The 14707-nt window shown below is 34.4% G+C and overlaps 1 protein-coding gene across 3 annotated transcripts; it reads left to right on the top strand.

Moving 5' to 3' along the window:
- The first annotated feature begins 1721 nt into the window (after positions 1–1721).
- Positions 1722–13110, top strand: LOC110023862 (epithelial splicing regulatory protein 2). Of its 3 annotated transcripts, none has more exons than XM_020723487.1 (3): positions 1722–1848; positions 2882–3633; positions 13011–13104. In XM_020723487.1, the coding sequence occupies exons 1-3, from the start codon at positions 1835–1837 to the stop codon at positions 13061–13063; spliced, it is 819 nt and encodes a 272-aa protein (XP_020579146.1). In that variant the 5' UTR covers positions 1722–1834; the 3' UTR covers positions 13064–13104. The 3 variants fall into 3 exon arrangements, with proteins under 3 accessions (XP_020579146.1, XP_020579148.1, XP_020579145.1); XM_020723486.1 differs by having other exon boundaries at positions 1765–1848; positions 12951–13110; XM_020723489.1 differs by lacking the exon at positions 13011–13104 and having other exon boundaries at positions 1724–1848; positions 2882–3898.
- Positions 13111–14707: the final 1597 nt, after the last annotated feature.

Here is a 14707-nt window from a genome sequence, read left to right as displayed (position 1 = left end):
ATATATATATAATATTTGGTTATATGCACATCACCATTTCCTAAATTATAGAAAAAAAATAATATAAGAGTAACTAAAATTATGTATAGGCCAATAAAGGCAAAGAAAAAAGATTATTAATTATTTTAACTTTAATATTTTAGTCCCATATCCTTAAATCTTCTTCTTTTACTTTGCTGCGTGTTTCTTTTAAATTGAAAGGCATACCACAACAATTGTAACAACAAATGGGCTTTATGCCTTGGGATTAATTATTATCGGTTTGGTTGTAGCTCCGTGGTTGGATTCCAATGAGAATTGAATTGGTTTACCGATTTATCAGTTCGATTGCTGGTTCAAATGGGTTTGGGGGTTTGAGTTGCAACATAGATTTTTTGGTATATTTAGACCGGACCAACCATCGATTCTGACATATTCGATCCGATTTTGAAAACATTATAAGAGCATGTCCTATTCGATTCCATCCTAATAGTTACTAGTTCACCAACCTTCGCTTAGACTTCTCCACTGACTGATCTCCAGGTGCAGCTCCAGAATACGTAAGCCCTTGGTCAGAAGCCCTCTCACTAGAAGGAAGAACTGAGCAATCCCTTATCGTGTAATTACTTTCATATTCTTAGCTTGCAGTTCTAACGGTTAGGCTCTAAATGAGCTGAGCTTGAGCGAGCACATACTTGGCTCTTGTTCAGCTCGTTCAAATTTTTTTTTGTGCTCAAAATCTGCTTGTTTGAAATTGCTCGCCTTCGAAATTAACTCGTGAAGTATTTGTATTCGACTCAATTTAAATAATCTGGTTCATGTTTGACTATAAATTGATTTTTTAAAATTAATTGAAAAAATAGATATAGGGTGTTGAATTTGAACCAACTCTAACTCTGTGCAATAGAAGATGCACAACCACATCACCATACGAGCTATTATGATTTAAACTTAGATATGAATATACATAATATATTATTATATAAAAAATATATATATAGTTTCCTTATTTAGAGCTAAAATGAGCCGAATATGAGCGAACAAATGATTGTCCTGTTTGACTCGTTTATAATTCAAGCTATGGCTGTCAAAACGGCTCGTTGTTCGCGAACAGCTCGTGTTCGGCTCGTTAAGAAGCTCATGTTCGGCTCGTTAATTTCGTTCGATAAGTTAACGAGCCGAACACGAACTAAGATGTGTTCGTTCGTGTTCGGCTCGTTTTGACTCGAAATACTACTCATCAAGTTTATATATATATAATCAATTAAAATATTGATTAAGAAAATAGAATAAAAATTATTAAATTAGATTCAAATGATGTTTAATATAAATAATAATTTTTAAATCTTGCTCAAACCCTTATTGTTTTATGGCTACATGTTTAAAATTGTTAAAAGTACTCTTTGTTCGCGAAGAGCTCGTGCTCGGCTCGTTAAGCAAACGAGCCGAACACGAACACACTTTTTGAGCTCGAAATATAAACGAGCCGAACACGAGCTGAGCAAAAAGCTCGAAATATAAATAAGCTGAACACGAATGCTCAGGACTCGTTTACACCCCTAATTCAAGCTTAAAAAAATTATTCATGTTCGACTCGTTAACTTAAAAAACTAATTGAATACCAACTACTTAATCAGATGAATACTAAGAATTTAGGTGTATTTTATGCAAATAGAAAAATTGAGTGCTATATAACCCTAAACCCTAAAAAAATAAATAAAGGTTAAATCTCCCGTATTTAATTCCACTGTTCAAAAAATTTGGCCTAAACTAACACATACTGAACGGCATTTCTGTGCAGCTCTGCAATTTCCTCTCTGGGAGCGCTGCTTAGGGTTCGTCAAGTCCGGCATAGATGTTCTCGAAGAGGTGCAGAGCGTTACTTGTATCTGAATGGAAGAGTGTCTCCATTGAAATGCTAGGGTTTTTCACCTTTTATTAATCGCTTTTGGATGATTTACACGCAGATTTTGATGTTCTATTAGATTCTTTTCTTGTCTCGATGAAATTTCTTCTAATGTTTCGAAGCTAGCATATGCGTTCTTTCTTCTACTGTTTCAGAGATATATGTGAATGTAATTTAGAAGGTGATGATCTCTGGTATGCTATTTGATTGCGCAGTTTACCAGTTCCTGCTGTAATGTAATCCTTTTCCGCATTGTCTTATCCTCCTACGTTTGTTTTCTTTCTTTGTTCCTTGCAGAAATGGTTGGAGCATTGTTGTACCTTTCCTTACATTACTTTCTGGTTCTTTTTCTGTTTCATTGAAATATTTATGCTTTTATTAAACGTTTATTTTGTCATTTATCTTTTGCCATAATGAAATGTTGGCCTTTTGATTTCATTTTTAATTTTATTTTTACCATGTTGAGTATTAGTATATTATTCTATCACCTGAACCTTGATGTCGGTTAAGCTTTTCTCCTTTTTTAAGGAGTGGGTGGACCTAGGCACGAGGATCCTTCTAGTGCCGGCTAGGGTTTCAGTTTCTACTCAGACTGATTCAAAACCATACATGATAATTTTCGTTAGTGCACAGTTTTATAGTGTAGGAATTTGGTTTTCTTCTCACGATTTATTTGAATTGATTATTTCATCAAATAATACTTTGATTTTCTGCTGGTTTGTTTTGGTCTTACACTTCTTTTAATCTTTGTTCCCTTTGTTAATAAGAGTACATTTTTGTCAACATTTTATGCTGGGGGATCCTTGTTGTATGATTTTTATGATTTCATTATCCAAATAAATAAATTCTAGTGGTTGTTTTGAGCTTAACATATTTGTTCTCATTATTAACCAGTTGATTTAAGATAGGTCCCTGTTCTTATGTTCTAATAAGTGTATTTGCAGCAGTTTTGCTTTTTATAACTTTTTTTTTTATTTTATGTTTTCATGCCAAAAGGAAATATGTCGATGGTGGTGATGGACATGAAATGGGGCTGAAGCGGCCACACCTTTTTGATTCAGGTTCATCTTATTTTGGGGTCCCATCCAGTTCAGGTCTGATGTACAATGCGTCTTATGCGTATAGTGGCGAACCTCCACCATTTCCGGTTGTTCGATTGCGCGGCCTTCCTTTTGATTGTACAGAGGCTGATATTATTGATTTTCTCCATGGTCTGGATCTATTGGACATTCTTTTTATTCATAAAAGTGGCCGATTTACTGGAGAAGCTTATTGTGTCCTGGCATATCCCCTTCAAGTAGATTTTGCCATTCAGAGGGATAGGCGAAACATGGGTAGAAGGTACGTAGAGGTTTTCAGAAGCTCAAGGCAAGAATACTATAGTGCTATAGCAAATGAACTTTCAGATATGAGGGGTGGTTCTCCACGTCGCGTTGCTCCTAGGGTAAAATCAAATGATGAAGGAAAGGATCTAATTGAGCACACTGGAATATTGAGAATGAGGGGTTTGCCATATTCTGCTGGGAAGGAGGACATCATGGACTTCTTTAAGGACTATGAACTATCAGAAGAACGTATTTATATAGTGCTTAATGCAGAAAGTAGGCCAAGCGGGGAAGCTTACGTAGAATTTGCAAATGCAGTTGCCTCACGTTCTGCAATGGCAAAGGATAGAATGACTCTGGGGAGGCGTTATATTGAGTTATTTCCTTCAACAACAAAGGAGATGGATGATGCTCTTTCTAAAGGTCGCTGAGTTTTGGTATTATACATACAGGATTTACTTAGATTTGTGATCAGTAGATGTTTAGCGTTCGAGTTCCCTTTTTATTTAGCTTACCTAGTTTGGAAAGTGATGCAAGTTGCTCCGAGTGAAAAACTGTTTTAGTACTAGTTTCCATGAGTGCATGACATTCAGAGGCAACGCTTATTTATGATGTATTGTTTCCTTTGGAATGCTAAAGCTTAATGCTGTATCATGTTTCTTATCTTTAGCGCATGCCATTCACATTATTTCTACAACTTTTACCATGCATTATGTATTGTTTACAAGGATTACATATCGGCGCCATTTTCTGCTACATTGAAAATACTGTAACAAATTTGAAAAGTTAGATGCAATTGAACAATTTAGAGGTTGAGCATGGGGTATATATATTATTTTTTTGTTTTTGTGTCCAAAGACAATCTTGACATCCTTTTTTTGTAAATACACATTAAGTGCAGCAAAACATATTGGCTTGCACAAGTTTTTAAAAATTTTCATCTATATGAAGCTTGATGTTATTGATAATCCTTGCTAAGTGGTTAATTTTAATCATGGTCTATCAACATAATAAGTATTTAGACCCGTGTACATAAGGATATAAGAATAAGCAATTATTCATTGCCTTCCGTCTTCCATTTTTATGAGATGGACCTGTCTTGTTCTTGATTTTAGGTTGTTGCCCTTTTCAACTTTTTTTCTTAATTTGTGATGACAAATTCTTATCAATGGTTCCGTTGAACTTCTGAAGTATACCTAAAATTGGCTTTACATTCATTCCTGTTTTAACATATTGTGCAAATTGGCAAAAAAATATTTATAGGCTGAGTTAAATTGAATGCTCTCTTTTGCGTGAACTATGCTTACTTCTAGTTGGTTCATTAAAAATAGTAAGTTAATGAGAGATACCATGGTGCTTGTTGAATTCAATGCCAATTTCTAGTGGTAAATCCATTTTATCAGGACACTCGAGACAAAGGCCAAAGTTACTCTCCTAGGCTACTCACTTAATCTAATTGCTTATGCGTCAAAATTGCTTGCGTGTTCTTCGGAAATGCAAGTGAAGTTGATGGGTGACTTCTTGGGGCAAAAGATGGCCTGATGTGACAATTTGATTGAAAAAAATTAAGTTTGGGATAACCCGATTAATATTCAGGCCTGGTTCAGGTTAATATTATAGCCTTGATTATTATTTGGTTCATGTTTATGTTGACTTAAAATTTCTTAGAACTTGACCACGTTATTATTTGAGATGGAGATTGGTAGGTTTGGGTTTGATTAATTGGGTTAAATTTGTCATATTTAGGTTAATTAGGCTGTTTTGATTCAAAAATTTGATGATTCCTTTAAAAAATAGGTTAAATGGATCAGGCTAGGCATGTTTTGATTGAGGTGGGCTTGAGTAAATATTTTTACCTATATAATAAACACATCGGATTTGGGTCAAGTATATTATGATTGCTTGAGTTAACTTTGAGTTAGACTTGAACCTGACTGTTCAATCTAACTAACACTGCAGGGTGACTTCAGTTAAATTCATCCCTTACAAAATTAGTAGTTGCTTCTATTTAATCAAGTGGGTATAAACTAGCTAAGTTCATTCATTTTATAACAAACATTTATTAAGCATTGTTATGCAATTTTACTCATTTTCTAAGTGTAGTTTAGTTTTTGTAAGGTTGCGGTTCAACCTAAGTCAATAAATAAGGGGTTTGAGGGTGGGCTTGACACATCAATCATTGATGCAAGTCTTGAACTTTTTTTCAATCTAGTAAACTTCTAGAGCTTTTTACTACAGATTTGTTTTGTTTTTGGCCCTCTTTTTTTATTGTTCCCAAGTCATCTTGCTATTATGGTATTGGTGTCATCCACAAATAACTTTGGATTCAACATCATTTTATATGGTGCGAGCGCGAGAAAATGTCAAGGACAAAAAGCCAAGTATTATAGTAAGTCAGGGTGAGATCAATTCCAATGGAAGAGCAAGGCTTCATCGTCGACAAACAAGCTCAATCAAATGGAGGAACGATTTACTAGAATGATCCAAGTAGTTTTTTAGTATATTTCAAGAACTATTCCATGAGTTGAATTTCCTATTAATGGACCCCCTTAGATTCTCTCGTCTGCTGGCAACTAAGCATTGTCATTCCTACGATTGATGAAATTTACTTCCCAACGAGCAATGCAGAAACACAAATATGATGGAGGTCTTAGAAGCATCAACATCAGATAAATGTATGTTCTCTTAGTGGAATTGTTGAGGCACAATCTCCAACATTATTCAAAATTTTGCACTTGGCTGGGTGTTGGTATGAGAGGAAAATGAACCCAATGGACCATGCTTCTTATTTTGAGTTTATCATTTCATTATTGAATATCAATGATTTACCAAGGTGTTGATTATTTTTCACTACCTTCAAGGAATGCCACCAATGTGATCCTCTTTTCTTTCGTTTGGACCTTAACTTCATTTGATAAATTTATGAGGCAATTTGCCACCCCATTTGCTACTGCATAGAACATGACATGAATTCTAAAGCTTTATGGAAGATGAGCATGGAGTAGCTCGAGTACTTGGAAAATTTGCTGTGATATTTCAATGGAGATGTTGGAAGTAAAGGATTTGGAGCTATCTGTGGCACAACTGTGCTCACTTAAGGTTTGAGATTAGGACTCTTTCGATATGGTCTTGGTTTGTCACAATGAATACTTTGATCAAGTTGGTTGTACTCACCAAAGCAATCATATCAACGGTAAGGAGTATAACAGTGAGTCAATTGTTTTGACTTTTCCTCAGTAACCCGATTTCATTTGAATTGGGAAACTCATGTGATTTCAAGGACCATTTAGGTCTACTTATAAATCTAAAGTCAATCCATAAGTCGTTTTAATAAAATCCTTAACATGAACAACTATAATGGTCACAACATCATGATTATTGCCCCGAAAGGTGTAAGTAAAATTTGGGCAACATTACAACAACAACCACAACAAAGCCTTAATCCCACTACGTGGGGTCGGCTACATGAATCCTTTTTCTTCATTGCGTCCTATTTAGTGTCATATTTTCATTTAGTTATAGTAAATTAAGATCATTTTTAATACAATAAGCCCAAGTCTTCCTAGGTCTACCTCTGCCTTTCTTAACACAAGTCGAATATAAAACATCTACTCTCCTAATCGAATCATCAGATGGTCGACGTTTAATGTGACCAAACCATCTAAGATGACTTTCTCTAATTTTGTCTGTCACAGGAGCTACACCAACCCTATCACGGGAAAAAGAAGCAACATTGATATGGGAAAAAGAAGCTTGCCTCCACATCAAATATTCAGCATTCACTCCTTTTAGAGTTTCGATGGCTGAAATTGTTGAAGTCATTTAAGATAAATATTACTTTAACTAGTCAGTACCAACAAGGACAAGTTCTCATGCCCAAGGTCTTTTAGAATGTTGTACTTTCCATAATAATCATGGCCATGATAAGGTGAACTGCCAACACCTCCAAAATTTTATGGAAGTGTTAATCAAGATTAATAAGCTAAGGACTTCATCTTGGCTGAGTCTATGTAAAGATCAGACAAGAAAGCCATGGAGGAGCAATAGAATGATCAAATTCTTGCTCAATCAATTCACATCGTTGGTGTGGTGCTAATAATTTTATGGGAAGGAGCTGAAGCTTCTAGGCAAGTGAGTCCAAAGAACTTTGATCGAGAGAGCTAAATTTGGTCACCCATCAAGAGCACTTTTTACTGAGGTTATCCCTATTTCTTTCTTTATTATGGACAGATTAGTTTTTAAAAATATATACAATTTGTTTTATCGTCACTTCGATGATTCTTATTGTGTACTTGGTAGCTTTCTCATATGTATATGAAGTTTTGTAAAAATTTCTTTCAAATGTTTTATTGAGAAGACGAATGCTAAATTTTTCTTATTTGACGCTCGCTACTAGACCACATTTTTGTTTTTCTAGCTTCATCCCATGTCATGTTTCTTACCTTTAGCATGTCTATTTATCATTATTTCTACTAATTTTGCCTTGCATTATGTATTGTTTACAAGGATTACATATTTATACCATTTTCTGCTACTACTAATACATTGACAAAACGTGTAAGAAATTTGGCAAGTTAGTTGGAAATGAACATTGTATAGATTGAGCATGGGGATCTAAATAAACACTCAGCAATGAGGTACAATGAGTTTTTCGTCCTCTGAAAATTTTGACATCCTTTTCTTGGATATACATATTCAGTGCAGCAGAACATAACTGTTTGCACAATTTTTTTGATGATTTTCATCTATATGAAGCTTGTTGTTTTGGATTATCCTAGCTAAGTGGTTAATTATAGTCACAGTTTATCAAGATAATAAGTATTTATAGGAGTGTGCATAAAGATATATGGATATGAAAATATTCATATTCTTCTGTTTTCCATTTTTATGAAATGGACTTGTTTTAATCTTGATTTTAGGTTGTTACCCTTTTCAACTGAATTGCTTAATACATATAATGACAAATACTTATCAATGGCTCCTTTGAACTTTTAAAGTATATCTAAAATATACTTTACATCCATTCCTTTTTATAAATATCATGCAAACTGTGAAAACAAATATCTATACACTGAGTTAAATTGAACTCACTAGTCTGCATGAATTGTGCTCAAGTCTAGTTGTCTCATCAAGAATAGTCAATTAATGAGATCCGTCAATGTTCTTGTTGGATTCAACCCAATTTTGAGTGCTAAATCCATTTTATCAGGATTCTAGAACTAAAGGTTAAATTTACTTTCCTAGGCTACTCTCTTAAGTTACTTGCTCATGCATCAAAATTATGTTCTTGGCAACACCAGAGGCGGGACAATGTCATTGATCATTGATGGAGCAAGAGAAGCACACAAGAAGAATTTTCATAAGCAATAAGTTTTGAATTTGTTTTAACAGTAGTTTTTTTTTTTAACTTTCAAATAACCTATGTAACACAGTAAATAGGTGTGTAGCTTGTTGGGCCAACTCCCATCACAATTGTTCATGAAAGAAATGCAGCCCCTTCCACGCATTATATTTCAGTTAGTAGTAATTGTCGTATGATTTGTTAATATTTTATAATTCAATCTAGAGCCGCCTAGTCATATTAAATTGATATTGGTAAAGTTTTGATAAGGAGTTAAATATTTCATGGAAAATTAAAAAGGTTACATTTAGGTTAATTGAGACTTGCCAAATTTGAAAAAAAGGGGCCCTCATCTGCTCCTTTCCACGTTGTTGCCTTCATACACACGCCCTCTGCATTTCTTCAGTAGTAGAATATCTATCATATTGCTTGACCTTTGAATTTTCTCATCTGTTGACAACTACAAGCACCTACATTCATTCCTACAATTGAGGAAACTTACTTCCGTAAGGCCATGCAGAAACACCTCTATCTTCAAGCTTTGAGAAGCACCAACATCAGATAAATGCATGTTTTAAGAGAGATTGTTTAGGCGCAACCTCCAACTATATTCCAAATTTTGCACTTTGGTGGGGTTTGTATGAGAGAAAGTTGAACTCATTATACCATGCTACTTGTTTTCAGTCTACCATTTCATTATTGAATAGCTATGATATACAAAGGTGCCGATTATTCTTTAATACCTTAAAGGAATGCCACTAATGTGGTTCTCTTATCTTTTGTTTGGAAGCATAACCCTCTTTGGTAAATTTAAGCGGCAATATTTCACCCAATTTGCCAAATCATTTGTGCATCACTTGAATTCTCAAGCTCTATTGAAGATTCAAGTAGGCCGAGTATTTGGGAGATTTTATTGTGATATTTCAACAGAGATATTGGAGGCAAATGATTTGGGTTGTTGCGGCACAACCGTGCTTAAGATTTGAAAATACTCTTTGAATTTGCTCTTGGTTTGTCGCATTTGAGGATTTTTGATCGAGTTTATACTCACGAACAATCATATCAGCACTAACGAATATAACCAAATCAATTGTTTTGACTGTTTCTTGGTGACCTGACTTCATCTGAAGTCGATTGAAAAACTGTGTTACCAAGATCCATAACAACAATAATAACAGCGGCCACAATGTCATGGTTATTGCTCCAAAATGTGCAAGCAAAATTTGAGGAAACTTGATATGGGAAAAACGAGGCTTCCTCCACCTCGCCAGATATATAACATTCACACGTTTGAGAGTTTCGATGGCTGAAATAGTTTTGATGACTTACAATTCAAACAACAACAACAACAAACAAGCCTTTATCCCACTAAGTGGGGTCGACTACATGAATCCTTTTTCTCCGCGGTGTACTATTGAGTGTCATATTTTTATTTAATTATAATAAATTAATATCTTTTTTTAAATATAATAAATTAAGATCATATTTTATACAACTTGCCGAAGTCTTTTTAGTTCTGCCTTTACCCTTTTTAACATAAGTCAAATCTAAAACATTTACTCTCCTATTTGGGTCATCAGATGTTCGATGTTTAATGTGACCCCACCATCTAAGGCGGCTCTCTTTAATCTTGTCTGCCATTAAAGCTACTATAACTCTTTCACGAATATATTCATTTCACATTTTCTATCTAAGTATAAAGCCATTCATCAATCTAAGCATTCTCATCTCAATAACATTTAATTTTATACTTCTCTTTCACAGGCCAAAGTTTGCGCCATAAATCATTGCGAGTCTTAGCACCATCTTCTAAAATTTTTCATTAAGTTTAACTAGTATTTTTCTATCACACGACAGGCATGTCAAATAATATTTACGTTAAGACGGTATTACGTAAGTGTGATTGATTTCACCATGTTAGATCTATTCTATATAGGAATTTGGACATAGAGGGGATATAAGTTCTAGAGTTGAGCATGGATGCTGAAAATGGAGAAGTTCTGCAGGAGTGTTTTGTCTTAAGTTTTCATGAAAAAATAAATTGTTAAGTCTTATAAAATTGCAATTAAGTTGACTGTTTTATTTGTTTGAGGTTTGGCTAGTAAAAAAGTCATTTTTAGTTAAGTTGTGCTTGGTGAAAAATGAGAATATTAAGATGGATCAATGATCAAACTAGACAAGATGCGTTGGATAGACATCAGTTGAACATTTGCTGAAGGTAGATTTTTGAGTGTTTTGAACATTTTGAAAGAAGGGTAGAAAATGCATCTATTAGAAGGGTAGATAAATTATTGTCAATGAGTTAAGAAGGAAAGGGGGGTAGACTCAATTTAACTTGAATAGAAGTTGTTTAGGGTGAATTACTAAGAATATTTTTAACTGCTCAATAGTGTTTAGCATGAGTGAATGTAAATAAGGATTCATTAAGTTAACCTCAAATAGTCGGGTTAAGGATAGTAATACTGACCATTATTGCTATTTTTTGTTTCTTTATATTTAATCAATTAAGTTGCTTGATCAATTTTCTCATTTGCCAGATCTTCTTAAAATCATGATAAATAATATCCAATTTCCCTAGGAAAAAAACCATTAAATTTTAAATTGACGTGCCTTTCCCTCTTTCAAATTTTTAGTTTGGCTAAGATTAAACAATGTGACTTCGAACTTATGATAAACTAAAAATTTCAACTAGGTTTTCATGGTACTGTGCTTATGCTGAGAACTAAATGATTTGGTCTGCTGCAATCATTTTTTATTGTATCTCTTAATTTAGCTGGATTGACTAGTAGTTTATGTTTCTCTGTTTTTTTTTATTTGTTAATATTCTTTTAGCATGGTTTCAGGCTAATTGAACTTTTGGATGCTTTAATATATTTTTTTAGTTTTTCTTAAATGTAATAAACTAAAATTGGAGTGTAATTATGATATCTGAAATTTGGTCCTTGATTTAGATTTGGGAAGATCCACTGTTTTGAGAATTTGGTTAGGAGGGGTTTGAGATTAAATGGATGCTTAGGGTTATCCTTAAGCTGGAAGTGAGGGTCACCTATCCATTACATATGTTTACTTGATATTTTATTATTGTGAAGCAGTAAAGCCAGCCTCATTAAAAATTTGGATTTGTTCTTCTTTTTAGTTCCTAACCATATTTTGTTCCGATCATAGTGTGTGGCTGCTAAATTTTTTGTCTTTATTCGGCTTTGTTAGGTGGAAATAGTAGGACTATAAAGGTTATGTGAGAAGGATAGGTTCTTTGCAGTATTTTTAATGTTTTCAATTCATGATATGATAGAAAAATACACATTTTCATTCTTGCTCGGATGCATATAATGCTTCGCTATGTCCCTTTTATCTGAAACTTGGTAGAGTAATTTCATTTAATATTTGTTAGTGCATGGGAGTTTAATGATATGTGGCTATTATCTTGAATTCAATCTACTTGCACACCTTGAAAAGGTGAAAGGTTTAGGATTTTTTTATTGGATTTTGTAGGAAAGCAGGTAGTTTAAGGAAAGGGATTTTTTGCTTGATTAATGAGGTGACAAAAGATGAAGATAAAAGGTTACGTGGAATGTTAAAGGTGAGGGATTGTGGATATGTACCTTCCAGCCTTCTTAAAAGCTAATGGATCTGGACTATGCTCTAAATGTAGTGGGAAAGAAGGTTGGGTAAGACTATCAAAGCAGTATGAATGCTTATCTGACATGCTCCAGATTATTGCTTCTATTGAGAATAACTGTTAAGAAGAGTCAATGAAGTGGGCATAGGGTAAATGATGGATTTAGAATGCTGGGGTTGTTTGTTGAAGTAGATGAGGGTGCTCAGTAATGAGCCATAATAAAGCTTCCATAGTCGTGTGGATAGAGATTTATTGCATTTTGTTCTAACTATGACTCTTTTTTTCTCTCAACCTTTCATTATTTTCAAGTAGGGAGAAGGGTTTTAAGCTTATGTTTTTGATTTGGTTCTGCAGTTCATTGGTGGGGGCGGGGAGGATATATCCATATCTTGAAATCATAGCTGTGTTCCAAAAATAGATGCAGATGCAATATTATTCATTTGCTTCCATGTGCTCATTGCATAGACCAGAGTGTTCGATTTAGCTAGGGAGGGGGATAGACACATGAAGAGATAAATGTAGGGATGTTCGAAAAATTGAGGTTAGCAACATGGAGGAAAATTTGAATTAATAAGCTTAATGCTTTGTGGGCATTTGAAAAAGGGCCATCTCGATTCAGCTATCAATGTAGGACTTTTTCCAATAGGCTTATTAATATGTTCAAATTTCATCCAATTATGCAATCAAGGCTTATTTAGTGGCTATTGGGTTGGAATTTTTTCAACTACATTGACTTCAGAAATTCAAATTAATTAAAATATACACATTTTATAAATGCAGTTGTTTGGCTGGATACAAATTCAATGCATGGAAATACTTTTCAAATGTGTTGGTATGTAGAAGATGGGTGCAATTGGCAACGGATGATGTGGAGTGAGGGATGGGAAACATGAGTAGACACATTGTAGGATTTCTAATGCAGTGAACATATGCCTTGAGGTATATAAACTGCCTCAGTTTCGCATTGTACTTTTTTTGTACTACAAACATGAGAACAACTAAGGTTCATGGAAATAGAATATAATACCATACTAGTGCAGTCGGCCAAATAACCTTTTGATATGGGTTTTGTGATTTCGTGAACGTAAGTTATTATTATTACTTACCTTCATTTGAAGAGCACTCTTGATTAATGAAATCAATGTTTACAGCTTTTAAATTTTGCTCTTATGCACAGAATATTCTTGATTTTATGTCCCAATGTATACTGTGTGTATATGACATGCATTTCAGGATAGTGATAAACCTTATTAAGGTCCTGTAGCTCTTTCATCTTTGGCATATTAGATGGATTCTTTGGCATATTAGATGGATCCTAGTCTAAAGGGACAGGGATCTATGAATGTGACAATAAAACATTAATTTAGGAGCTACATTGTAACTGTGACAATAAAACATTAATTTAGGAGCTACATTGTAACTATATGTATTAGGTTTTGGAGTTTGTGGTGGTGATTAGTATTGAGTTATTGAGCTTGTTATGAATAATGGCTTTTGAATCTATTAGCATGGGATAAAGGTTAAAATTATGCAATGTGGGGTGAAAGCCTTTTTTTTGTCATGTATTCAGATGGAGAATTCCATGTAATCAGACCATGTCTCGAAAGGGCTATACAAATAGTCATGAAAAGTCATAAATCTGAATCTTGTATATTAGGAAGCTAGGAAACTTGATATTAGGTAACATAATTCGAGGATATCTAATCGCAGGACTCTTTTTGTATTAGAGCTATTCTCAATATAGAAAGTTAGGAGTCTGTAAAAATAGGTAATATATGCTTTAAATTGAATGATAAGAAGAAATAAAATTTTCAATTACATGATATCAAAGATAAGCATGGTTGGGCCTCCTCTGTTAGGCTTCGTTCCCTGCACACGAGTGTGGCCTTGACTACGTTGATCTCCTTCGTCGACATTGATTGTTACGTCGTTCTTTGTCAACCTGCATTGCGTCCTTCTTCAAAGCTTCCTTATCAATCATCTTCATTGTTCGTCGAAGTGAGTGTGGCCCTAACTTGCGATGGTTCTGTCTCCATCGTGCGACCTCATTTGCACCGATCGAAGAATCTTCTCGTGATGGGATTAGGGCATCGATGAAGCATTGACTTCTTGATTGACCCGGTCTTTCATCTGTAAGCAATTCATATGCAACTTCATTTTTTTGTTTTCGGCTCAGGCTCGTTCCGGATTTGCTAATGTCTGCTTAGGTTGATTTTCTCGGTTGTTGTGTTCCGTTGTTTGCTTGGTCTGCATAGGTTTATTTTCTCGGTTGCTATGTTCGGCTTTTGTTTGGCTTCACCAGTTCAATTTTTTTTTACCAGGCGATCATTGAACCGTGGGTCATCAAGTTAGTGCTTAAACATTTCATTCTTTAGCACTGAATGACATCCATAATGGCTCATGAACACAAGCACCTTGTGACAAGTTTGGTTTCATTATTAGCAAAGATTTCTGAAGAAAAGTTAAATTGTATCAATTTTTTTAACTAGAATAAAATTGCGAGACTATTTCTGGAGTATTTCTCAAGAGAGTCACTT

The sequence above is a fragment of the Phalaenopsis equestris genome, unplaced genomic scaffold, assembly GCF_001263595.1.
Source record: "Phalaenopsis equestris unplaced genomic scaffold, ASM126359v1 Scaffold000233, whole genome shotgun sequence".
NCBI classification, from domain to species: Eukaryota; Viridiplantae; Streptophyta; class Magnoliopsida; order Asparagales; family Orchidaceae; genus Phalaenopsis; species Phalaenopsis equestris.
This window is presented reverse-complemented; position numbering and strand designations above follow the sequence as displayed.